At 46.0% G+C, this 26088-nt stretch overlaps 1 protein-coding gene across 2 annotated transcripts; it reads left to right on the forward strand.

Annotated features, from left to right (window-relative positions):
• The first annotated feature begins 2362 nt into the window (after positions 1–2362).
• nr4a3 (nuclear receptor subfamily 4, group A, member 3) lies at positions 2363–23487 on the forward strand. Of its 2 annotated transcripts, none has more exons than XM_053433116.1 (8): positions 2363–2766; positions 5544–5714; positions 9450–10285; positions 14734–14863; positions 15926–16089; positions 16205–16404; positions 19601–19779; positions 21624–23487. In XM_053433116.1, exons 3-8 carry the CDS (start codon positions 9452–9454, stop codon positions 21884–21886), a joined length of 1770 nt encoding a protein of 589 aa, XP_053289091.1. In that variant the 5' UTR covers positions 2363–2766; positions 5544–5714; positions 9450–9451; the 3' UTR covers positions 21887–23487. The 2 variants fall into 2 exon arrangements, with proteins under 2 accessions (XP_053289091.1, XP_053289090.1); XM_053433115.1 differs by lacking the exon at positions 2363–2766 and adding an exon at positions 6150–6231 and having other exon boundaries at positions 5639–5714.
• Positions 23488–26088: the final 2601 nt, after the last annotated feature.

Below are 26088 nucleotides of genomic sequence, written 5' to 3' on the forward strand. Positions count from 1 at the left end.
CAACTCTCAGGGCCAAATGTATATATACATCTATAAGATATATGTATATTGGACTTTTATTATATGCTATCGATAATTCAACTTCACTAGTCATTCATGTTGGATTGTTGTTTATCCCCTCGCCTTGTGTGCACTCACTGTAGACAGAATAGAAACAGTCACACACACACACACACACACACACACACACACACACACACACACAGGTACATGTGAGGCTTTCCTTGTGTGAAGAGCAGGGAGAGTATCTGTTTCAAGGTGTAACACAGAGGAGGGATTTCCCAGGGAGACTGCCTACCTTGCGTCAGGCGCGCACACTCAGCTTTCACATTATGTGTTGTTGTTGTTGTTGTTGTTGTTGTTGTAGCTTTTTCATTGTTCGTCAGGCAACTGACAGACTCATCACGTTTTACGAGCCTGATGTTGTTCTGTATGTTACACGTGATTCCCTCAAACCCTTTTTCCCGGGAAGCGCTGGCCGCAGAGGGGCGGTGGGGTGGTGTCTCCCTGCCCCCGATCAGCTGATTGTAAAACTACCCTCCACTCTCTCTGGCATGGCACTAGTGAACCATGGAGGTGCTGATCCAGGAGCGCGTCTCTGACTCGGTCCCACATCGCTCAGGTTGCCTCGGCGGATGAAAACGGGGACACGCTTTCCCGCTAAAAATACCTGTCTACGACTATATTTGGCTCGGCTGGATCACAATGAATGGGCTCTGTGCGATCCGGCAGCCAGATGCTAAATTTAGCAACAAAGCTTGCGTCAATCACGAGCCTCAGTGCGTCAGGGCTGCCCCCGCCCCCCGCAGCTCGTCATTGGTCCGAATCGGGGACGTCGAGAGAAAAGTACGCGGCTCGCGATTGGCTGTGGAGATTTATTGTTCCGAGCCCACTTCTTTTAATTCTCAGGTTGTTGAGTGTGCACGCGTCTGTTTTCCTCGCTGGTGTCTTCTTCACTGCGTTTTAACAGTTTTTAAAACCACCTGTGATAATAATAATAATAAAAATTTGTTTGTACAGCACTCAACTGAATAAGGCCACAAGTGCTTCACAAAGTCCATGGTAGATGAATTACGAACTAAAATAGAACGCATTCAATTCAGCTCAATTTTAAGTGTAAAATTATAACATTTTAAGGTCAAAACCTTGAAATGTAGAGACCCAACATGTAGAGGCCCTCGACTGATTCAGAGCAACTCAAGTGGCTCTTTCTTTACGTTTCACGACGTTCGCAGTCTCCTACTTATTTGGGGGATTTGTGTACTAAAGAGTGGGGAGCGCAAATCATATGTGATGTTTTTAGTAAGTTTCCAAGACTAACTTTCTTAGATTTTAAATAACTCTGCCAATAGGGTGACATTATCCAATTTGCCACCACTGCAATTTCACTGGTGTCACACAGTTCACATTAGGCCTGGAGATTGACATCAGACTGTGTGGGAATATTTAAATAAAATAATTTGCATCGTGCAGGGTGGAATCCTTTCATTTCATTGAACAAAAACAATATAGTATGACCTGTATATAATGGACTTTATTACATATTACGAGGGTTATTTATAATAACTTGGGCCGAAGAAGGTCATAGAGGTGATTCAGACATCCAGTTGATAGGATATATTTTATATTATATTTTAAAATGCTGCTCGGCTTTAAATTGTCTTATATTTTTATATTTTTCACCAAGCTTGACAAATATGAAGTGGGTCAAAGAGACGGTGACATGCTTAGGGGCACTTCAGGTCATTACGGGTCAGAGAGGCCTATAAGTGTTCTCTCAGGATAGATAGATAGATAGATAGATAGATAGATAGATAGATAGATAGATGGATGGATATATAGATAGATAGATAGATAGATAGATAGATAGATAGATAGATACTAAAAGTAGCAGTTAAACTTATGATGATGATTATTATTATAACTATTGTAATATTCGTGATTTCACTCATTTGTGATTGTTCTGACTATTTTATACTTTGTTGTTTATTTAAAATACATCACATTTTATACACATTTACAAATAGAATAAACTATCTGCAAAGTAAGCGCAATATGTGAATGGCTAAGTATTATACAGTGGCATAAAGTAGCCTCACACCATGTGCTGTATAGAAATGAATGGTGCTCGCCCACTGCCTTCTCCCCTGCAACCATCAAACCAACCGCCTCTCCCTCTTTCGCTCTCTCTCTCTTCCTCCCTCTCTCTCTCTCTCTCTCTGGCACGGCGCGCGAGGCTTATGTGTCTACTGTACGGAGGGAGATAGGAAGGGGGGTGTCCACTCTGAGTGACGTCACCTCTCCCATGGCGTCACATTGACGTAGCGCATACCAGACGCTCTGTGGAGGCAGAGCCCACATAAATGCACTATTTGACTTTCTCCCCGAGCTCAGACGGGAGCGCACATAAACAAAGTCGCGTTACAAACTCCCCACACTTAGCAAATCGCCCAGCAGCTCCGACACGCTCGGCTCGCGGGAACGGACGCAGACAAACTCCTTACACTCGGGAGTTTTAATTTCTTTTAATATTACTTTTTTTTAATTTTCTATTTCATTTTTATCCTACTTTAAAGAAAGAAAAGTAAGAGGAAGAACTTTTTTTTTTTTGCTGCCGATGCATCCTGTACGTCCCCAATATTACTTAGAGTTTTTGTATTTACTGTAAATGTATCTTTCGACTCTTGGTGATTATTCTGGATGGGAGTAGAATACTTCATGCGAGGTTATTGCCGCATGTAAAGACGGAACCACTACAGCACACCAGTAAGTAAACTGTGAATGAATGAATCTCTGATCTCCTGCCTGTGTAGCGCACTTGTCACTTCACCGTGAGAGGACTTTTACGCACAGCTCCGTGCGTAATTTAGGTTAAATTACCGTAATGTTGTGCCATGTCCGCTTTATACCCGCTTTGTATTGGTCTGTTCAACTTGTAACCTGTTGATATGTCCGGCTCCAGATCGCGTGGAGCTGCTCATATCGTATCCGCACGCGCGCGTCTCTGTGTGTGAGAGTTTCTGTTGCCACGAGCGAATGAAGCTGATATTGAAATTTAATTTGGGCTGTGGAGGTATCATCGTGTCCTTTATGGTTGTCATGGAAATTAGATGCCTCTCACTCACACAATGGACAGTGGAGTCAGACAGGAGCACTAATGGTCCCAGTGGATAGACGAACCTAAACCCGGACAGAAAGAGGCGAGTTAAAGCTCTTTTGACTTCATGCCATGTAGAGGGTTTTTTTTTGTCAGGTGTAGGATTTTGTGGGGAGGTTGTGTTGTGAATGAGTGGTTTGTAAGTGTGACACAGTGTGTTGTGGGGTAAAGTGGAATAGTGGGTGTGTTTGTGTTTATATGTCATGTCACTGACAGGCATATGACTTCTGATTCGTGTCGAAGTAAACCCGCCACATGTCATGAAGCTGTCCCCTGACAATTTCTAATATTATCACTGACATCGTCTTTGCGAGGAAAATATTTCCTTGCGGAGAAAACACATTTCACCAGAAAATCCACCCAGTGTCTGAACCCCTTCAAGTAGAAACATCTGGATCAATTCTTATACAGAGTCAGTGACTAATCCATGTGTCATTTTAAAATACATCACTGCTGAGTTACGCTTCATCAGTAACTTGCTGATTTTGCATTTAGTTCTTTCACACACTCAGGTTTACGCATGCACGCAGGCACTTCTGACAGCTCCCCTCTCAGAGCTGATTTACAGTACTCACATATTTTTCCTGTCTCTTCTTTATGTCCCTCCTTTTCTCTGTCTCTGTTTGCTGGAACCCTCGCGCTGTCCGGCGTTATTGGTGCGAGGGGCTTACCGGGGGCTACCGGCACTCCGGGGCGCGTGCTTTGCAGCTCTTATGTCGTTCTCTTGGTTACCGGTGCGCGCAGGGCCAGAGCCCCTCACCGACCGACTCCGGCCTGAAAAGACAGCGAGGGGGAACCGTTTGTTCATTAAAAAAGTAGACTGAATGTCTCACTTTACAGAAACATGTCCATTTATTTACAAATGGAGATGACTGTTTAACCCTTCACAAAGGTAAAGACAAGAGCGCACAATCCCCTTCCTAATATAGTTTACAGAAAGGCTGTTTTGGCTTGAATCAAACATGATCTCATTCCTGTTTTCAGGCCACAACACAGAATTAAATAATGGCTAAACTTTTCCAAATCAACCCTAATAAAATAAGTGTTACCCAGCCTTGTTTGTTTACTCTGGGTTGTCTTCTTCAATTCAACATCTTTAAAATGTTCTGAGAGATATTCAGAATGAAAGTCTTAACCTGACCAAAGAACCACGAGAAGAATTGACAAAGGTTCCTCTCAGAAAAAGGTGTGTAGGTCCGGAAAAGTGCTTCACAAAGTGGACGAGTGTGGTGTGTTGACACAAAGACAGGAGATGGTGGCTGCAGGTGACTGCCTATGAGGGCTGCAGCTTGTCAACAGATACTATTGAGATGCATACGGGGAGATGAGCTCTGCCAGCCCCCAAAAAACGACACACAGTTGTGTTTCTGAGAGAGTGTGTGTGTGACAGAAAGGGGGCGCTCTGGGCCTTGAAATCCCCCGGCCGCTGTGCGTCCTGCTGCAGTGTGAGGGAGTTGGAGGTGCGCGGCACACAGGAGTCAGCGGGTCTGGTTTCGGGTTCAGACTCTTCCACATTTCTCCCTCTTCCTCTGGATGAACCGTGCGCAGCCGAACACGGCGCTGATCAGAAGGACGAAAAGCGATGGGCTGCAGGACGCACTGGCACAGACTGCTTTTATAAAAGTTTTCGCTTGTTTAGGTCTGTATTTGTAGGAGTTACGGTCTAGAGTGTTTTTTTTTACTCCAGGTTGAATTTCTCTTTTGCGGCACAAACGGAAAATTATAATAATAACGGAGTGATGCTTAGTGTCAGACAGAAACCTATCACCCACGTAAGTGCAAGTCTTGAAATGAGCATTAAGTCCTCAGTTGTGGTTCTTAATATTATCTTTGCAGCTTGGATTCATAGTCATCTCTGAGGCTCCGTTTAATTATTTTGTATTGATAAATGTCTTAATGTTCCTATTTTGCTTCAATAGAATAATTTCAGTCAGTTATTACATTTCGGTCTAACAGTTCGGTCAAACTAGTTCTTTCTTTTCATCCGATTTTCTGACTTCATCTCTCTTCATTTAATTTTTTTTAATGTGTGATTGCTTCCTTAGTGTTAAGTGAAATTGTTGGTTATTCTTTTTAAATTGTGGAAACATTTCTCTGAGTTCAGGTATTTTGCGGTTTGTGGATGTTATGCAGTTGAACCTCTCAGAGAACTCGCAAACTTAAGTTTTGGGAAGCATCGTGAAGACAGGATTTCTAGTTATTAAAATACTAAAACATCTATATAATTTACCGTTAAGTGTGTGTGTGTGTGTGTGTGTGTGTGTGTGTAAGCGTGCGTGTGTGTGTGTGTGGGGGGGGGGGGGGGGTGTGATGATCGCTGTAGCGGTGACGGTTCTCCTTTATTCAGCTGTCATCACATAGATGTAACCGGACATCTCTCCTCCAGACACAGGTTCGGAAGAGCGTGCCCAGCCCAGCTCGGAGCACCGGCGATCGGACACATCCACCGCGACACCCGCCGAGCCCTACCCGCTCCAGGAGCCCTGTCCCGGCCGCAGCCACGCCACCCCTCAACCCCGGACACCCAGCACCATTCAGCGCGAAGCTCTTTCACCAGGTACAGTCCTTTCTTTCTTTCTTTCTTTCTTTCTTTCTTTCTTTCTTCACTTCACTTTATTTTTTTCACAGTAACATTTTATGGCGCATGTCTCTTTTTGTGCAATTTTGTGGTGTGACATTTGGTGGTTTTATTGTACGGAAAATGCTTTATATTCCTAAAGAAGGACCAAAACAAAATTAAATCTCTAGATACCAGGATACAATTAAGTCTCTTTTGTCTTATTTCAGATTTCAATTAAAAAACTTGGAGAAATAAGGCACTCAAATTTAGATATATATTCAACATAAAGTCTCTGGTGGTGTCTTTGGAGTCTTTTTGGGGGCCACTGAATCCACACAATATTTTTCACGATTCAAGGACCAAGAAAGAATTCAAAAATAAAATCCTGTCTTTTTCTATTGACGTGTGCAACTTCATATTTTTATTTGTTAGATCTATGGCATTCTGACAATGAGCAGGCGCGCTCAGTTATTGGAACAGCTGCAGTTTGTCCAGTTGAAATGCACACCTCGAGGTTAGAGACTTTCCCTTCGCCTCACTCTGCTGCACCACCTGCGTCTGACTGCTTGGGTTGTCTGTCCCCTTGCTTAAACACGCACGCGTACACGCACACACGCACGCATACACACACACACACACACCACAAAGGCAATCTGGTGGTGGTGTTGGAGTATGAGCAGACGGATTTTCTTGGGTGACACTAAAGTAAAGATGCTCCACCGACACAACTCTATTTGTATTAGTTTGTGTGAGTGTGTGTGTGTGTGTGTGTGTGTGTGTGTGTGTGTGTGTGTGTGTGTGTAGCGCGCTCAACATTTAAAGCACCGAGGAGGAAGAGACCCAAGTGGTTTGACAGGTTCTTCTCGGGATCAGGGCGTATGTTGTTGGAGCAAGGAGCATATGCAGGTTCATGTTTACATCTTGAACATCATTTCAGCGTGCGTGTACGTGCTCGCGTATGTATTTATGCGCGATGATCAAAGGCTTCTTTCTTCACCTGACACACACACACTGACACCATTATAATCCTGATAATATTGCTCAACAACATTCTTTGCTCTCTCTCTCTCACTGTCTTACACAAACTCAACTTAAACCCTGTTGTATTTCTGCACACGCACACTCTCACACACGCACAGGGATGACACAAAGTCCGCACTGTGGTCTCCTTCTCTTCTTCTTCTTCTTCCTCTGATGCCTAATCGGTTGCAAAACTATTTAAGTAGGCTGCAGCCCAGAAATGCCCCATGACGCCCACAATGCTGCATGTGTGTTTTTTCCACGTGGGCTGAAGAGCTGGTCACTGGCAGAAGAGAAGAAGAAAAAAACCTCATGACGTCAAACACACGTAGGCCTGCAGCTTGACTCATATCCTCAGTAAAAAAAAAATTGCACCTAATTTTTCCTTATTTAGACAATTATATCTATAATGTGCTTATTAATGAATTGTTATAGAGTGTAATTTTGAGATAAACTCCAAACATGTGGGTTTTATCCAGGGATTATTTTCACAATAGTTGGATTATTATATTTACTCCACATATACTCACAGACAGAGAAATATCAAAATAGAGAATATATTAATAGTTTATGTACAAATAAAGCAACACACGAGTGAGTGATTGAATGAAGAACTATGAGGGCCCCTGAGGAGTTTTTTTTTTTCTTTAACTCAGATTAATGAAGGTTTGAGTCATTCTTGTGTTTTCTTCAGCCCCCACAGCCAAAACAGCTCCTCAGGTATTATTTAATGGTGATGGAGCGACTTAAATGAATGCGTCACTCAGTCTGATTTCCACTACGAGTAACATTCATGTTAAGCATCTGACCTCAAACTAAAGCTTTAAGGCTATTATAGGGGAAATGCGTTTTTGCCTGAAGTTTATTAGTAGAAGTTATTTAAATAAGAAAAACATGGGGGTTTATGAAGTTATAAGAGGACTTTTATTTCGGAGCTGCTCATAAAAAATAATGGTCTTTAATTCCCTGCCGTTTGTGTGCGTGCGTGAGCGTGCGTGCGTGTGTGTGTGTGTATGTGTGTGTGTGCAGTGTGTGTGCTCTAACAACAGCAGGGGCGACATGTCCCGTATTTGACCAGACAAACATGACGCGCGAGATGCACGGCCGATTACGGCAGAGCGCGCTCATGCTGGGCGTCAATGGGAGCAGAGCAGTGTTGACAGTTCCCTGCGCGAGAGCCACGAGCAAACACCACAAACGCTACGGCTACGATGAGCCCGCGCACACACACACGCGCACATGCACACTCAACACATACTCGCAAATGCAGGTGGAGTGTAATACGTCAGGAGTTTGATAAGGAAAGCCCATGTATTGGCCATCACACACACATACACACAATCTCTCTCTCTCTCTCTCTCTCTCTCTCTCGCTCTCTCTCTCTCTCACACACACACAAAGAAACAGTATAAGTTGGTGATCGGTTGTTCTGACTGTCAGAATTAAATCAAGGGGGGGACGTCAAGACATACTGACTGGCGTCTGCTGCAGTTAGAGGGTCTATCTGAGTCTGCATTTACCAGTGTGTGTGTGTGTGTGTGTGTGTGTGTGTGTGTGTGTGTGTGTGTTCTTTTCATATGGTGCATGAGGATGCTTGTGCATCAGAAAAAGAGTTCTGAACTGTATAATCAATGACCAAAGTTCATTTCTGATGTCCATAGGTCAGGGCTAAGCTGTGAATTGTGGTTAGGTTAAGGTTAGTCATGGATTCGTCATGGTTAAGGTTTCAGGCTGAGGGTTTATTTATGTTGTCAACAATGAGGGAAAGTCTACGAATATAGACCTAACAAGTATAGCTGCACAAACCTCTGTTTGAGTGAGTTCGTTTGAATGTGTGTGTCTGTGTGTGTGTGTGTGTATGTTGCAAAGCATCCAGCACCACCATGGGGTTCCATTAGAATTTAATGTTATCTCATCAGCGTTGCCATCTGACTATTAACCAGAGCCCACACATGCACCCACACAAACACACGGTATCACACACACACACACACACACACACAAACTTGGACAGAATCTCCGCTTTGACCGCGCTAATCTCCGGTGAACTGCAGCTTCTCTAACGGAACTAACTGAGGGAGAATCAGCAGCGGCTGTTGTGGTTGAGTGTGTGTGTGTGTGTGTGTGTGTGTGTGTGTGTGTGTGTGTGTGTGTGTGTGTGTGTGTGTGTGTGTGTGTGTGCGTGTGTGTGTGTGCGTGTGTGTGTGTGTGTGCTCCAAATATTTCAGCTCATTCAGCAAAGTGCAAGAGGTGCTAGTGTGTCGCAGGAAATTGGGTAAATGGCAGTAACTGGAAAAAATTACCTCAAAGCTCTTTTTGTTTTAAATCCCTTGAAAAGTGCATTCAGAAAACTTTTATAACATAGAACAATTTCTGACACTTCAAGAGCTGTTAAAAAACTGCCTGTTCCAATAGAGCTGTGCTTTGTCAGTCACTGTTCTAATTGTTGACCCTGTTTAACACGACCTTTATGTGCTGCTAGAGGAGTCCGATCCGATTGTTCCTCAGCTGTGCATCAGTCCTGCTTCTCTGTTCAAATCAGTGTTCAACTAATATGTCATCAAACGCTCTTCTCCGACTAATGATTGTTGCCGAGCAGCTGACATTGCTACTAACACCGTAACAGGGCTTTTGGAAGGAGGTGTGGTTTGAATACATGTGGTCTGATGTGCCACGTATCTCTAACCTACGTGTGCTCTGTCTCCCTGGTAGACATGCCCTGTGTGCAGGCTCAGTACGGGCCCGCCCCTCCAGGCTCAGCCTACTCTGGCCAGTCCTTCAGTTACCAGGGCGACAGTTACGGCTCTGACCTCATGACCCCCGACTACACCAAGCTGGACCTGGGCGGTGGTGAGATCTCCGCCGCCGCCGCCACCACCTCCCTCCCCAGCTTCAATGTGTTTGTGGAGGGCAGCTACGAGCCCAAGTCTTCCTGCCTCTACCAGATGCCCCCGCACCGGGCCACCATCAAGAAGGAGGAGGAGAGCTACCCGACCGCTCCGGCGCTGGAGGCCATGTCGTCCTCCGCCATGTACTTTAAACAGTCCCCCCCCTCCACTCCCACCACTCCATCTCTGCCCCCCCAGCCTGGCACATCCTTCTTGTGGGAGGATCACGTCCTGGCCCCTCCGTCGCACCCCCATTCCTTGGGGTCCAGCCTGGAGACAGGCCCCCTCAAGTCTCCCCGTTTTACCCACTTCTACCAGCACTCACCGCCCCACAGTGGTGGCAGCGTCGGTGGCTATGAGAGCCTGGGAGGTCTGATTCGAACATCCTCCTCCTCCTCCTCCTCTTCATCCTCGGTCTCCCATCCTCATTGTCCACCCCTGGACCAGCCAATGTACCAGCTGCACCGTGGGGCCGGGGGCAGCAGCCTCGCCTTCCGATCCCTGGCCCTTGGGCCCTGTGGCCCCCTCCTGGGAGACAGCCTGCCCTCACCTCCCCAGCGTGGCCCTCAAGGTGAGGGCACCTGTGCAGTGTGTGGGGACAACGCGGCCTGCCAGCACTACGGCGTACGCACATGTGAGGGCTGCAAAGGCTTCTTCAAGGTAATACTCCTTCAAAGCTTTTAAGTCATATGAGAGTGTTACTGCAAAAAAGAGGCATTGTTACAATTCCAGGCTGTCAGCTTTACTTTTAAAGAACATCATCAAAGCGTGACATTGCGTAAACAGTGACTGCAAATACAAATCTGTGAATCAGTGACTCTGTCCTCTCTTGAGAAAGCTAAGTCTGGTTTTATATCAGTGGATCTTGTGGTTTCTTATAAGACACGATCCCAGTATATACCTCCTCTTCTGTTAGCCTTGAAGTATTCGCTCCTGACAGCTTCTGACATCTGTGCTCTCAGTCCCTCCAACAGACCCACAAGCATTTCCATAATTGATAATCTACCTTGAAATATTACCAAGTATCCGTAAACTGACTGACGTGTTTCATTTGAAGCTGCATTTGCCTCACTCCCACTCTAGACCCTACTTGCTAAATCATCTTTTAAGTCATTATGAAAGCACAACATACCTGCAGGGGTCGGCTCTCTCAGCAACCCTTGCAAGGTCTGTGTGTGAGTGTGTGTGATTGCTTGTGTTGCGTGAGAACACGGAGTGATAAAAGGACATATACTTCCTCAGACAACCGAGGAAAATCGCTCTCCACGCCTGGCACTCAGCTACGAAGAAATAAAGTATGATGAAAGTGCCGTGGAAAAGGAATCCTCCTCGAAATTAAATTTTCCTTTCAGCGTCTTTGTAGTGAGTCAGTGACCACAAAATTGACCACAATTCACTGACATAACACTCGATATGACTCAGTTTGAAATTTGTTCAAATGATTCAGTCTAACACTTGTCATGTAGGTGTCTCACATTCCCTGTTGCTGCACCACAGAGTTGAACCTCCCCAAGGAGCCATGTTTAATCAGACCGTTTTTTCACATTAGACATGACAACAAACTTCTCCAGCACATGCAAGCGGTACAATACGTCAAGCACATAATAGTCAACTCAAACCCGGTATACTGAAGTAATTTCTTTGCACAGTTTTTGAATTATTATGCACACTTGTTAAGCTTTCTATTTGTTGCATGAGACAAGAGAGGGGAAATTAAGAGACAGCAAGAAGCCAGATGCAAACACATGTGATTGAATAATGCCTCTGGTAGGTGGAAATGAATTATCCCTCTTTTCAATTAGTTTCACAATTTGTTTTTATTTAGTAATTAATGGGAGCAGCGTCTGGTGGCAGCCGGCCGCGGGCTGTCTGCTTGCTGTACAGCGCTTTGCAGCCAACAGCCTGTCAAACCTCACTACGTTTCCTTTACACACATGCAGATGCAGCCAACCATGCACACACACTCACACACTCAACATATGCACACAACCACACATGCACATATAGAAAAACATGTTTGCGCGTACAGTACAGAGTGCATGTTTTTCACTCTGTTGTACAGGATGTAACAGCAGAAACACACACTTTTCTTTCCATATTCATATTTTCATGTCCATTATCCTGATAGTTTTATTCTCCCCTAAAAAAGTTTTTCCTGGTTAGATTTAATTATTCTTGAATAGTTATTACACATTAAACCATAACACAGGTTTTTTGTAATTTATTTAAATTTTATTAGTGCAATTTGAAGCGTATTTTTACTGTGAATTAAGGATAGCTCCTAAACAAGAAATTCACTTTTCATGATTAATTATTTTTGGCAGAATAATGTGTTCCATTCACATGCTTCCCATTAATATAGTGAACCTTTTCATAGGTAAATAAATACATTTTTAAAATTTTAAACTGGAAGACGACCTTCAGTGCAATACAAACATTGTGAAAGAGGCAACTCTGGCTGTGGTTTTGTTGGTTAAAATACATTGTCAGGTCAGTTCAGTTCAGTTCATCGCAGTGTGAATATTGTAGCTATTTTTTGTGGGAAAGAAAATTTTATGCATTAAGGACCAAAATCTCACAATAAACCTAAATTTGCATGCGCACACATGTGCATGTCTTACCTGTATAATTTTTTATAGATATGATTACTTTGTTATCCCATAAATAATATAATTTATCTCAAAATACCTTTACACATTTTTCCATACAAACCATCACTTTCTCTGCAGAGAGAAAGGGAGATTGATTTAGAAGCAGAAGAGAAGAGTAAGAGACAGCAAGAGGAGGAGGGGGAGCAAAGTCCCTAAAGGCTTTTAATTTAAGCCACGGCCATTAGCACATGTTACATGTCAAGAATCTGCCTCTGCATGCCTCCGTCCAGCCCCACAGCACCCGCAGCATGGGAGCCTCTGGAAGCCAGTGTTCATTTGTGAATGTGCTTTAAGTGAACATAAGTCATGCCTCAATTCTGACTCTTTTACCCACACAAACAATACTGCCACCCCAAGGTTTGGGTTTCTGATAGCTAGCAAATTTAACAAATGTCGTACTTTGTCCCCATATAGCCAGATTAAGCAGATACCATGAGGAGACATCTGTAGAGGACACATTATTCAACAACAAAAAAAGTTTACTCCACATTCCAGCACACCCACCCATCCACTGCCCTAAATAGAGAGATCTACAGATTTGATAATCATATTGGGATAATTGGATCTGTGTGTGTGTGTGTGTGTGTGTCCCCTGCACATATATAGAGGCAGCCCATTGATGAGTATCAGAGACGGATGAGTTACAATATCAGCCCTGATATGTGGCGTCTCTGTTCAGATGCCAGTGCTCCACGTCGCTTATTAGAAAGCGAAGTCACAGGACACACGCAGCAGAGTGGAGGGAGACAGGGCAGGAGGAGACAGCTGGAGACACACACCAGCACTTTGCATGAGAGCCTAATTTATCTTTAATTGATCTTCTCAAACTCAGGCCTTTCTTGGAGCCAGCTAAAAAATTAGGCCCCCGGGGTCACTGAGGGAAGGATTTCTACATCAATCACCTGGGTCAACTGCATCACCGCCCACAGGATGCTGAAGGGAAAAAACTCAACTCTTATTGCAAAACATGGAGAGAATCGTAAATCTAAACCTCAAAGTGTCACTAAGTTGAGAGAGCTCGAGTGCGTTGATGTCACCGTGCAGCTGGACAACTTGTACAGAAATAAAGACAGTGTTAATGTCTTTAAACTTTGCGTTGGCCTGGCTGCACACTTGTAAAGGTGCAAATGAATGCTCGCATGTCTCAGTGCGTCATCCGACCTCTCCTGCAGCCTTATGTTCAGTTCGGACTCTCCCACTAAACGGATGTTATTTTCCCCCTCAACCACATTAATGACCATAACCAACTTATCCCCGCGCGCACGGGTCACTGACCACTGAGGGGACGAGCGGAGGACATTCACAGTGATCTGCGGCGCCATGGCAACCACTCTCATCCGGCAGTGGCGACCATTACGCGCCAGTTCCGCGCTCGCGCCGGAGCATATGAAATAATTGGTGTGTTATTGGTCTCCCGGGGGCGCGGGCATGTGTGGCGCGAGGGGTTCCTAATTGGATTTATTTGTTTTGATGTGTTTTAGCGGCGCTAGAGAAGAGGGGAGGCCACGACACTTTGCGCGGGTTTCCGTTTGTTTTGCTTGATAGTTTGCTCGGGTGCTGTAGTTACTGTAGTGGAGTCTGCGCAGCTTGACAGGGAGAGTGAGTGGAGTGCACATGGAGTTATTGTGTGGACTCCAGGCAAAGGCGCGCCCAAGAGTGTTCTCATGCCTCAGGAGGCCTCACCTGGGACATGAAGTGATGGCAGGCTGTAGTCTGTGTTTAGTTTGCATCAGCGGTAATTACTCCTGCTTACTTTACTTTAAATAAACTCACCCATCTCACTCTGCGCTGCATAAAACTGAAGTTCAGTGTCCGACTATGAAAATCACCCACTTCTAATTCTCCGCGCGCGGGCACGTTCGGCCATTCTCCAGCATTTATGTTATTATTATTATTATGGTCCCCTGTCCACGCGCGGCGGGAGCGCACCCGGCTCCCACGTGGACCGTTTCTGGTTTCATCTTAATAAGGTCAGTAATAATCGCTGGAGCCAGTCAAGGAGAAAACCGCTCCCGCGGGGCCCATTGAGAGGAGGCGCGTGGGCCCGGAGGTGCCACGAGCTGACCCGCGAGCTTCACAAACTATCTGATCACGCAGCTCGTGCGGCCGCTGCAGCACCCCCCACCGACCCCCCCCTCACTGTCTCGCGGTACCCGCCTCGGCACGGCACGCCACGCGCTCGGTCCCCATTGTCAACTCGGCCGCTAATAAAATTGTCCCTCCTGCAGGCGAGTCTTGTTGGAAAATTAATTTTATCTAATTATACTGATGTCACCGCCGCCTTTCAGCGCGTAATTAAAATCTGACCTGCGAGCCTCCGCTTTCATTCTTTGATGGGGAGGCAGAAAAAAAGCTGAAATTGAATTAGACAAATCAAATATTAGGTGGATGATTGTGTTTGGAGGCTGATTATCGGTTTGCATGTTTCATCCTCTCTCTCTCTTTCTCTCTCTGCAGCGCACCGTGCAGAAAAACGCCAAGTATGTGTGTCTGGCCAGTAAGAACTGTCCTGTGGACAAGAGGAGGCGCAACCGCTGCCAGTACTGCCGCTTCCAGAAGTGTCTGAGTGTGGGCATGGTGAAGGAAGGTACGAGAGCGCGCACAGACACACACACACACACACACACACACACACACACACACACACACACACACACACACACATCTGATGCACCTATTGGCATCTATCAGCGAGGCATATTTCAGCCAAATGAATCCACAGCCTACAGTGGCCTTCAGGTAATATACAGTTGCAAAAGTGAAAGACCCACTCTCGAGCAGGGTTTAATTTGTCCATTCTGGGCTACCATAGAAACACAACATGGCAGTCTTCATGGAAGAGGACCCACTCCTGTTGACATAAAGGACTCACAAGGTTACGAAACACAGTGATTCTTAGTTTCATGTGATTATATACTAATACAAACATGATCAGATATAATATTGCTGCTGATGGATCTTCCTAAATACTGCAAATTGGACCTTTAAATGAAACACACACAACCAGGGCGCCGCAGCGGATATCTGACTTCCACTCCATGAAGTTTGTCTGTGCAATTAGGGTTTAATAGGCTCTAATGACCAGGCCTGTGGCGGCATCACACACATCCATGCAGAACTAACTCCCTTCTCCAGTGGAGGAAGCAAAAAGGAAAATACACGATAACAATAAGTACCCATCATCTTTGAAACGTCTAAATCTGGGCTTGTTTCAAAGCTGGGACAAAGAAAAGGTGACCAACCTGCTCACATATTCTCACACTCTCACACTCTCCATGTTTCCATCGTGTCATTGGACTTGCTGCACTTAGATGTTTTGTGTAAAATCAGAATCTTGCAGCACTAATGTGTTATAGGTCTCTCACCTGTCACATGCCATGCAAAATATCCACACACAGACCTAAACACAAACAAACCCACACAGACACACGTGTTTCTCTATCCCGTGAACACAGGTCTGCAGACCTTGGAATAGCTTCACTGCCATCTGCTGGCTGGTAGCCTTCTGTGTATGAACTGTGGGAATGTTTGGGAGCTCCTGAGGAACAGAGCTTCCTCAAATTCCTCTGACCAAAACAAAGGAAATTCAGCTTAGGCTGAAGAACCTTGTCATTATTGCCTGTTGACCTCGATCCTCTCTGGTTCACAGTGGTGCGCACTGATAGCTTGAAGGGGCGCAGAGGCCGTCTTCCTTCCAAACCAAAGAGCCCCCTGCAGACAGAAGGATCTCCACCTTCTCCACCCTTCAGCCTGCTCTCCGCTCTGCTCAGGGCTTATTCCCACAGCACGCCCCGTGACTTCGACTACAGCCAGGTACCCCCCCACAACACCCACAATGTTTCATTCCACTTCCACAAATACATTCATGGGTTCCCTGAGAAATAAAGCTTTGGAAGTCATTTCTCTCCTCTTTCTCCGTGTGCCACAGTTCAGTGCTGCCGACCCCCCCTCCTCCTCCTCAGACGCCGAGCACATCCAGCTCTTCTACAGGCTGCTCACCATCTCGATGGAGACCACGAGGTGCTGGGCCGACCGGCTGCCGGGCTTCTCCGAGCTCCAGCGTGACGATCAGAACCTGCTCATAGACTCTGCCTTCCTGGAGCTGTTCGTCCTGAGACTGGCTCACAGGTAAGAGGCCACAGAGATTCAGTTTCACACCAGCACAACACAGCACAGCACAGTGATGTGATGGATGAGAACTTGTGTACACACACACACACACTTCTGAAGGTTGTGGATCACTTCAAATATCAAACCTTCGACTTCTTCAGTGACTTAAGCTCATTTGGCATCTCATGTTGTGTTATGGACAGCAGGCAGTGGATGTGGTCTAGCATCACAGCACAGTGTGTAACTGTGCTGGCAAAGCTGCGTGCTGATGTGTTGGTGTATCTCCAGTGTAGGAGGAGTGGATCTGAGTAATCGACCATATGCACGAAAATTATGAATGGAGTCTGTAGCTATGACAGCAGCTGCACCCACAGAGTTCCGCTCCGCTCGTCTGATAGCTGACGCACAGAGAGCTCTGTGTGCGTCCTGCAGTCTGAAACTGTGCTCACATTGTGAGCTGTGAGTTGACAGGATCAATTCCATCTGAAAGGTAGTCAGCTGAGACACTGAAAAGGGCCGTTATGGAAGGAAATACATATTCAATTCAGCTGACTGATAAGAAAAAGGGTGGGTGGGGGGGGGGGGGGGGTCAGCTTCGTTTACCTCACACGTCCTGGGATGTGTTTTTTGGGGGAAAGTTATGTGTGTGTGTGTGTGTCTCACTCGTGGATACCTGTGGTGCCATTATGACTGCCCCGGCCCATCTCAGCTCCAGGATCGCCCTGGGCTACCGGCCTGCTCTTGTAAGGCATGTGGCTGGTTAAATTTATAGGCGGGAGGGGGGGGTCGGGCTACAAGCTCATCCTTTTGTCTGCACTGTTGTCTGAGGCCGAAACCAACACAGTCAGACACACAAGTGCACCTACTCACACACACACACACTCACTCACTGATGATGTAGAGTCCCAACTTTGTCTTCTCCTCCCAGCGTAGGTCCAGGTGCAGGGTGGGCAGAGGATGGGTGGTGACATCACAGTCCCAGCAGGAGGGGGATCAGGCTGGGACTCTGACTCACATTAAATGGTGGACTCATAGGGGCCTGTATCAAACACACTCATAATCACACACACACACACACACACACACACACACTGCTCATGTTCCCATCAGCCAAACTCCCACGGCACAGTGGAAAAGACACAAACACGGCACTGTCTTACTCTCTCCCTGTTCCGTGAGAGAGGAAGAAAAAACGACGTGGCCCACACTGCTCTATCTCGCCGTCGACCGAGCCCTGCGTTGACCCCACACTGAACTCAGATGCCTCGCGAACCCCCACCGCGAGTGTACGTCTGTATGCCTGTGAGTTTGTGTGTGTGTGTGCACGTCTGTGTGTGCTCAGTGTGTGTAGAGCAAATTTGCTCCGCTCTTCTGGGCCGGCATTGCTGCAAGCAGCCCGTTACCAAACAGTTTCTGTGGTTATTGGTTGATTGCCGTGGTGACAGCGTAGTCAGGGGGGAGAGGAATGTGTGGCAGTCATCCAGCGGTGTGTGTGTGTGTGTGTGTGTGTGTGCGTGCGTGTGTGTGCACATCTGCTGGACTGCTTGTCTGCCAGCCTGTCTCTGAAGCTCTGCTCATAATCAGACATGGGTCAGATTATTGAGAAATGACACTTGACGTTGTTCTCAACCCGTGTTCTCTACTCAGCATCTTTGTTTTTCTGCTTTGCTTTACAACGCGGACATTGTCAACCAAGAATCACAGACAGTGATTTGTTTCATCCTTTAATTCTGTTACATGGTCGGTCGCTCTTAAGACTTTGTTGACTATTCCACAAATTAAATTAAATGCCATCATTCAAATGCATTGTGCTGCATGTGGTAAAATGTCACATCGGAGGGTAATGTTTTAGAAACAAGCTAAATAAATAGTTTTAGTTTTTTCAAAATTGAAAAAAATGCAACCATAAAACTGATGCCTTGATTTATTTTGTTCAATATACAGAAACTGTTCAAGACAGTATACAGTAAGAATACATAAAGGGACTAAACATAGACTATATACATACATACAGATATATTTATATATATATTATACTGAATAGTGTAAAAGGTTATTCTATATACAAGGTGGTTGTCAAGCATGCAGGTGTGTATCTGAAGGATGCTGACTTCAATCTCCGCCTGGAAGAGACGATAAGGAGGTTGAGATAGAAAAAGAAATTCATCTTTCACTTTCCCTCAGTGACAGAGGATGGATCCGTCCCATCCATCTGCCTCCTCTCCATGAGTGAACCTCTCTCCTCCCTCTGCTTTCACGTCTCTCTCCCCCGTCTCTCACTCGTGGATCAACATTTTGGTCCTGATAGCTATATTTGTACGGCTGACGGAACCCATGATGTGCGAGCATCTGCGTGCGTGTGTTGTGCCGAGAGTGGGTGGAGTAGCCCTTTTAAACCGTAGTGAGGATAATTGGACACAAATGGCATTTCATCTTCTCCTCATAACTGCTAAACCAATGTTTGTGCAGGGTGTAATTTGAGGCTTCCCCCTCTTTAACCCCCCTCCTTTCCCCTCCTTTCTCTCGCTATTCTCATCATCAGCTGTTTTCCAGCCACCCACGTCAGCCGCCCTCGCCTTTGTCCTGCATATTCAATCTGTCTTATCTTCTCGCAGGCCTTTGTCTTGTTCAGATCCTCCAACTAAACACTCTACCAGCCCTCTGAAGAAAGCCACGCTCTCTAATAGGAACCAGTCATAGCCCTCCCTCACTCCATGCTTGTTCTCTCTCCCTCTCCGCTCGATGGTGAAGGAGTGGGATGTTGTGTGTCGTGAGGAGCTGATGGTTAAATGCATCCGAGAAGCCTTTTCATTTCCTCATTAAGGCTTTGTGTTTCCACTGCACACCGCAGCCTGGGCACATTAAAGCCGTAACAGTTTACCTATCTGCAAATACATACACACACACACACACACACACACAGAGCAGCCCTCTGCCCTAACCCTTCACCCCGCCCTGCCGAAAAAAGGAAACAGGAATGTTTTAAAATGCTATAATTTGGAAAACGCAACCTTAATCAGCCGCATGCCTGTGTTTGATGTGTGCCCCGCTTGTGTGTGAGTGTGCGTGCTGCCAGGTTTTCTCATTGTTTTATTGTAATTGTTTCCTTGCCCCTGTATCTGCAGCCATATTTACAATACATGAGGGAAAATGCGGCATTTCATTGGAAGTGAGATCTAACCAGAGTCTTTTCTCTTTTCTCTCTGTTTCCCAGGTCAGTGCTGTCAGAGGACAAACTTGTGTTCTGTAATGGCTTGGTGCTGCACAGGTTCCAGTGCCTTCGTGGGTTCGGAGAGTGGCTGGACTCCGTCCGGGATTTCGCCAACCACCTACAGAGCCTAAACCTGGACGCCTCTGCCTTCTCCTGCCTGGCCGCCCTCGTACTGCTCACAGGTAAGAAACACAAGCCAGTGATGTCGACTTTCAAAATCTCAAAATGACCGACAGGAGAAAGCAACATTTTAAAAAGCAAAGTCTTGAAAGGTGTCTTGCCATGAGGCTCCCAGCTGCCCCTTGCTAAACAAAAAACAAACACTGTCAATCAAGCGGATTTTACATAATACACAGATACAAATCTACACACACACACACACACACACCATCCTTTGTCCAGAGCTTTGTCTGTGGCTGATTCAATGTGACAGTGATCAGGTGGATATGTCCGCTAACGTCACACATGCACTCAGAAACACACATGTGCATGCGTGTTCTCACACATCCCGGCCTGAAACCAGAACCTGATACCCAGAAGCACCTGCTGCACCTGCCAAGCACCTGGCCCACTCTCTAATCAGTGTGCATGTGTGAAAAATGGAGGGAGAGTCACGGCGCTCTCTGGGAACACACACCTGAGACACAGGAGGGGAGGCAGCAGTTGAGTTGTCAGTACGTTTCATTACGAATGCATTAGAAACAGTCAATTACAGACGAAGCCCAAGGTGACGCCACTGCAATTAAGTGTTCACATTTAATTTTTATAACACCTTCACGTCAGAGCCTGTATAATCTGTACATAAACGTGTAATGGCTAAAATACCCCTCCCCCCACGCTCAGCCTCCCTACCTCACCCGCCCCCCCGGCCACCTCCTCTTCCTCCACCTCCTCTCCCGCTATCTAAGCCCTCCAACCCCGTCCTCCCTCTCTGGGGGAGCACTTAACTCTGTGCCTGATCGACCAGCCCACCGTGGAGCACAGCTCCGGAATGGCGCCTGCGCTGTTCTCAGTGGCACTCTGCCACCTCGGCAAAGCACACAGGCCCACCACCACAACAGAGCCGCCAGAGTCACCAGGCTATCGACTGCCTCAGAGTGGCCTGTGCAGAAAGGCAACCATCGATCCCTCCACAGGAGCTCGCACACACAGAGAAAGATGGGATAGGGGGAGCGAGGAGAGAGAGCGAGAGTGTGTGAGAGGTCTGAAAGCTGCGGTGAAAGGAGGGCTGGAGTGACTCCGCAGCCGCAAACACAGAAACAAACAAAAGAATCACATAAACAAACAATAAATAGGCTTCGGATAATGGATACCTCAAAGTGAGCCTGGTCTCACTGACAGCCTCCCTGCAGCACAGCTTGCGTGTGTGTGTGTGACTGTGTGTGTCTGAGTGTGTCTGTGTGTGTGTCTCTGTGTGTGTGTGGGGGGGGGGGGGCTGGACACCCTGTTCTCTACAGAATGAGTTAGTGTCACATTAAGCTTGGTACGGGTGCCACTGGAGTTGCTATGGGCAGCCGTGTGTGTGTGTGTTTGTGGATGTGTGTAAGCGTGTGTGGATGTGTGCGGATGTGTCTCTAATTTAATTTGGCTGCTCACAGGGTCGAATAATTTGCTAATTGTTGTGCACTGTTGTATCTGTCAGTGTCTTAAATTGCAGAGACTATTTGTGTGTCTGGTAGATATGTATGGTTTGTGTGTATGTGTCTTTGTGTGTCTGTGTGTGTGTGTGGGGGGGGGGGGGACAGAGAGTGTGCATATAAACAGTGTACAGGGGGCTTATTAGGTTAGACTGTGTATTGATCTGTAGTGAGCGCGACAGGTTAAGGCCTGTTAGGACCATGAGCCATAGAGGCTAATGACATGGAATTCAATATAAAAGAAGATGTAGCTAATGCTCCTTCAGCTGAATGAGCTCCGGTGTGTGCGTGTGTTTGCGTGTGTAGGTGTTTGTGTATTTCTTTTCTTCACTGACTTAATTTTTGGCCGTTTAACGAATTAATCCCCTGACGTCTGTGTCTCTCCTCAGAGCAAGTCCCGGGTCTGAAGGACTCCAAGCGCGTCGAGGAGCTGCAGAATAAAGTGATTTCCTGTCTCAGGGACCACCTGGGCTGCGGCCCCTCTTCATCCTCGTCCAAGGCCGCGCCGCCTCTGAGTCGCCTTCTGGGTTTGAGGGCAGAGCTCCGCTCCCAGAGAACCCAGGGCCTTCAACGAATCTTCTACCTGAAGCTGGAGGACCTGGTCCCGCCTCCACCGTTGATCGACAGGTTCCTGGACACTTTGCCCTACTGACAGCCCGGCCGGACCACGCAAACAAAGACCCACTTCACGTCCTGTTCAGGTGTTTTTCCCCCTGAGGAGCACGCGCACACGTCCAGAAGAGAGACTCGTTCCACTCTGTCTGATTCAGAACAGAGAGAGCCAATCAAATGCTTTCCACTCTTCAGGACAACCAATCAAGAATGTCTTTTCACAAATGGACAACCAACTAAATGCTTTTCACCAGTATAAAAGACAATTGCTCAAATGTTTTATCACTTTTTGTTCGGTCCTCCTATTTTTCTCACATGGGGGAGGATGACGGAGGCTGAGACGGACAATGGAAAAAGACTTATCACCGTCCTCTCTCCATCTGGGTGGCAGCTCATCCAGCATAAAAAAAGAAAGCAAGGTTTATAAGTACTGTTTATCTGTGTTTTCACTCCGGCTCGTCCAGTCTGAGGACTTTTTGGTAAAGAGGGAACGGGAGGTGTGATCGAATGTTATCAGAGCTGAAGATGTCCCAGTCAAACAGTGTATTCTACTTGGTCCCGCTGAAAGTGTGAGCGCAGACATGCAGAGACATCCCAAAGCACAACGCAGATATTTGATAAACACATGGAAGAGGCTGTCGAGTAGAGCTCCTGATTCCAAGTGCAATTTCATAAGTGCTCTCTCGCCACAAAAGGAAGAGAGACGGGGGAAGCGCCGGTTGAATTTTCAAACTCTAAATTATTTTATTACAAAGACGTGTCCTGTACTGTCAGTAGCTAAAAAGAATACGAGACAGTCTCCTCCTGCCGTTAGACAGCGGGGGGGAGATGCCGTGCACTAACGATTGATGACTGAGTCACCCAGACTTGAACTTGCTCTAGTATGTTATGTTTTTTTTTTATTATCAACTCATTTTGAAATCATGGGAGGAGTAAACGTGGAGAGAAATTGGCTTTTGAAGCACTTACACCCTGAGAAGGGCTAGAGGCACAGACACACACCTGAAACCTGCTCGCCTGTACGATGGCTGGGGGGGGCGGAGGGTGCTCGACAGATAGCTGTACATGTACGTCAAGGGGTGGAACATTCCGCAGTCATGCTCTTTTTTTCTATTCGTTTCTATTGTGGGGGGGGGGGGGGGTTGTGTGAGAGTGCGGAGGACACAGTTGCATACTGTCTTTGTGTGTACGCTTAGAGAAGCCAGGATCATATGCATGGTGTGTTATAAACTGTCAAGAGCTGCCATAGCCTGTCGAAACAGCTCGACCTGTGTTTGTGTCTCAGACTGCGGCTCCACGGGGATCTCCCCCCCCCCCGGGCCTCCACCACCCACTCACAGCAACAGTTTGACATATGAAAAAAGCAGATTATATAGATATAAATATAAATATAAATATATATATGTATACATATATATATATATATATACAAAACTAATATTTTGAAGTGTTTTTAGCTTTTTCAAATATTGTGGTACGAGTTGTGCATTGTTTTTTGAAGAAGAGAAACAAAAAAGGAAAAAAAGTTGCTGTTTTTTCAATGTCCCTGTTTGGTTTGAGTTTCCTGTTTGTTCTTTCTCTTTGGTTCACTGGATTTTATGTTCAGCACTTTGAAATCATAAATAGTTCTGATTAATCTGACCGGCTGTGTCCTGTGTTTTGATTCTTGGGAATTATGTCACATACATACACACAAATGTAAACATATAACAAAGTGAGCAAAGGACCAGATTTGTGATAAATACCTGTGTGTGCATTTGTGTGTGTGCGCGCGTGTGTGTGTGTGTGTTCTGACGCAAAAGCCTCTTGGCAGGTAAAAGGCCTCATCTCTCTCCCAAGGGACCACCGGGCTCTCACTGACAGTGGAGGGGGATTAGGGGATTGGGGGGGGGGGGGGAGAGATTCATGTTAGCATGAGGTCCAGATCAGCCTCCAGCCTCGTTAAACACCATCGATCGCCATGGTGACATTTCACAGCACATGCCGTCTATACTGTCACTGCCATCACTCACTAGCCCTCCCGCGCAACAGCATGAGTACTCACACTCAGACACACACACACACACACGATCTCACACACACACACACACTCTCTCTCTATCCGGGACAGCCAGGTGATTGATAGTAACTGTGGTTGTGACATTGTCAACGGACTCTATCGCAGTACGTGTGTGTGTGTATGTGTGTGTGGGTGTGTGTGTGTGTATGTGTGTGTATGCATCGGTGTGGTATGCACATGACACCAACTCCGCTCTTCCAAGTTATTCATAATTGTCCCTAAAAATGAAACTAAGGAACAAGAAAGCACAAATGACTGCAAGTCAACAATTACCAAAAAATGTCATGTGTGTGTGTGTGTGTGTGTTTGTGTCAATGTGTGTGTAGTTTTGTGACAGACAACGATTGGTCCACCACCTCATGCTTCTGGGATTGGGACATCGGTGTTTGATCAGCATGCAGGAAAAGACCACTCACACCATTTTTGTAGTTTTCCTGCGTATGTGTGTGTGTGTGTGTGTGTGTGTGTCTGTCCCTCTATATCAGTGGCATTTCTGAGTGACAGGTAAAATAACATGACTACAAAGCAGGGAGCTCTGCTTGATGAGGGAAAACACATACACACTACACGTGCGCCCCGACATGCACACAGCCACAGCCACACACACATTGAGCTGTCAGTCTCCCTGCCAATCGATCACTGCTGACAGAAAGCAGATACACCCAGAGTCTTAATTAGAACACACACACACACACACACACACACACACACACACACACACATACACACACACACACAGAGACGCATAAAGAATCAATTTTTTTCTCACTGTGGGTTCATAACTTTCCCTAATCTATTCAGAAATTTAAATTAAAGCGCTCAAATATATTCAATAAAAATAACCCCCAAAAAATAAAGCCAAATTCTCATGAAATAATATTTTCTACATATATAGAAGACATTTAGTCATAGTCCAGCTATAAACAACAGCATGAGTGACTGAGTTCCATTTAGCTGCGTCAGTTTCAAGGTGTTGATAATGTGCGCGCTGCCTCACTGTCACACTGATGCTGGGACACTGATACAGAACATTAGTGTTAGAAGTAAGAACTCAGCTTTACTGTGACAAGTCAAAATGCTCACTGAGCTGTGAGGATGAGCCGATCACACCTGCTTTCAGGAGCAGTGTAGATGCAGGAGGATAGAAATGAACGGCCCCATAGATACAAATGACTGACACCTGAGTCCTCCTGAGTACACACACACACACACACGCACACACACACACACAAACACACAGACAAACACACACACACACACACACAAATAAGTGTGAACAGATGTTGAATGCACTGATTGAAAGTCGCTTTAAATAGAAGCGTCAGCTAAATGTAATGTAATGTAACACATTCTCCCAATAGCAGACACATGAACCTGAATATTTGTAATGATAAACTGTTTCGATTTCATCCTCTGCTTTCCTCACCCTCAGTCTGCAAGTTCGGGAGTCCCCTGCAGCGGACACACACACACACACATACACACACACAGGCCAACACACAAACATACACAGACATCGGGGGGAAAACCCTGTAGCTGGAGAATGTACTTTACTGTGGCTCCGGGCGCAGAGCATCCACTACGGGTGGAGTGTGTGAGGGGGTGGCCTGAATGTCAAAGGTAAGAGGTGCTGAAGAAGAGATATGGAAACATACAATAGACCCACTCACATGAGATGGTCTCAGATAAGAGGGGGGAAACCCTGGTTCTCTCTCTTGCTCTTTTCCAAACACCAACACAGAATAAAACATCACATTTAGTCTTTCGCTCCACAGGATTGACACTATTTACACCTGCAGCTAAAAAGAGAGAAAAAAACAATATCTCACACTGAAATATATCGTTTCTCTCTTTGCTTCAAACTGGAGCAGTGAATAACAACATGTAATTGTCCGATGTTATTTAATCATGTCAGGTTTAGGGAGTTTGTGATATTTCTGTCGCAGCTTGAAATCTGGTCATGGTCACATTTCCTCTGATAGCGTAGCTGTTATGAGTTGTTGTGACACACGGTGACCACGCAGTCACTTTCATAACCACTATAGAATTATCACCACAGAGCTGAGCTGCAGCCAGAGCTTTGGTAAGTTTGAGTTCGTCAAATCCAAAGAGTTTCTGCAAAACCAACTGGGAAAATGTGAATTGGGCCTTTTATTTAGATATAAAAATATAAAATATACTCT

Source organism: Pleuronectes platessa, chromosome 10, assembly GCF_947347685.1.
Source record: "Pleuronectes platessa chromosome 10, fPlePla1.1, whole genome shotgun sequence".
In the NCBI taxonomy this organism is placed as follows: domain Eukaryota; kingdom Metazoa; phylum Chordata; class Actinopteri; order Pleuronectiformes; family Pleuronectidae; genus Pleuronectes; species Pleuronectes platessa.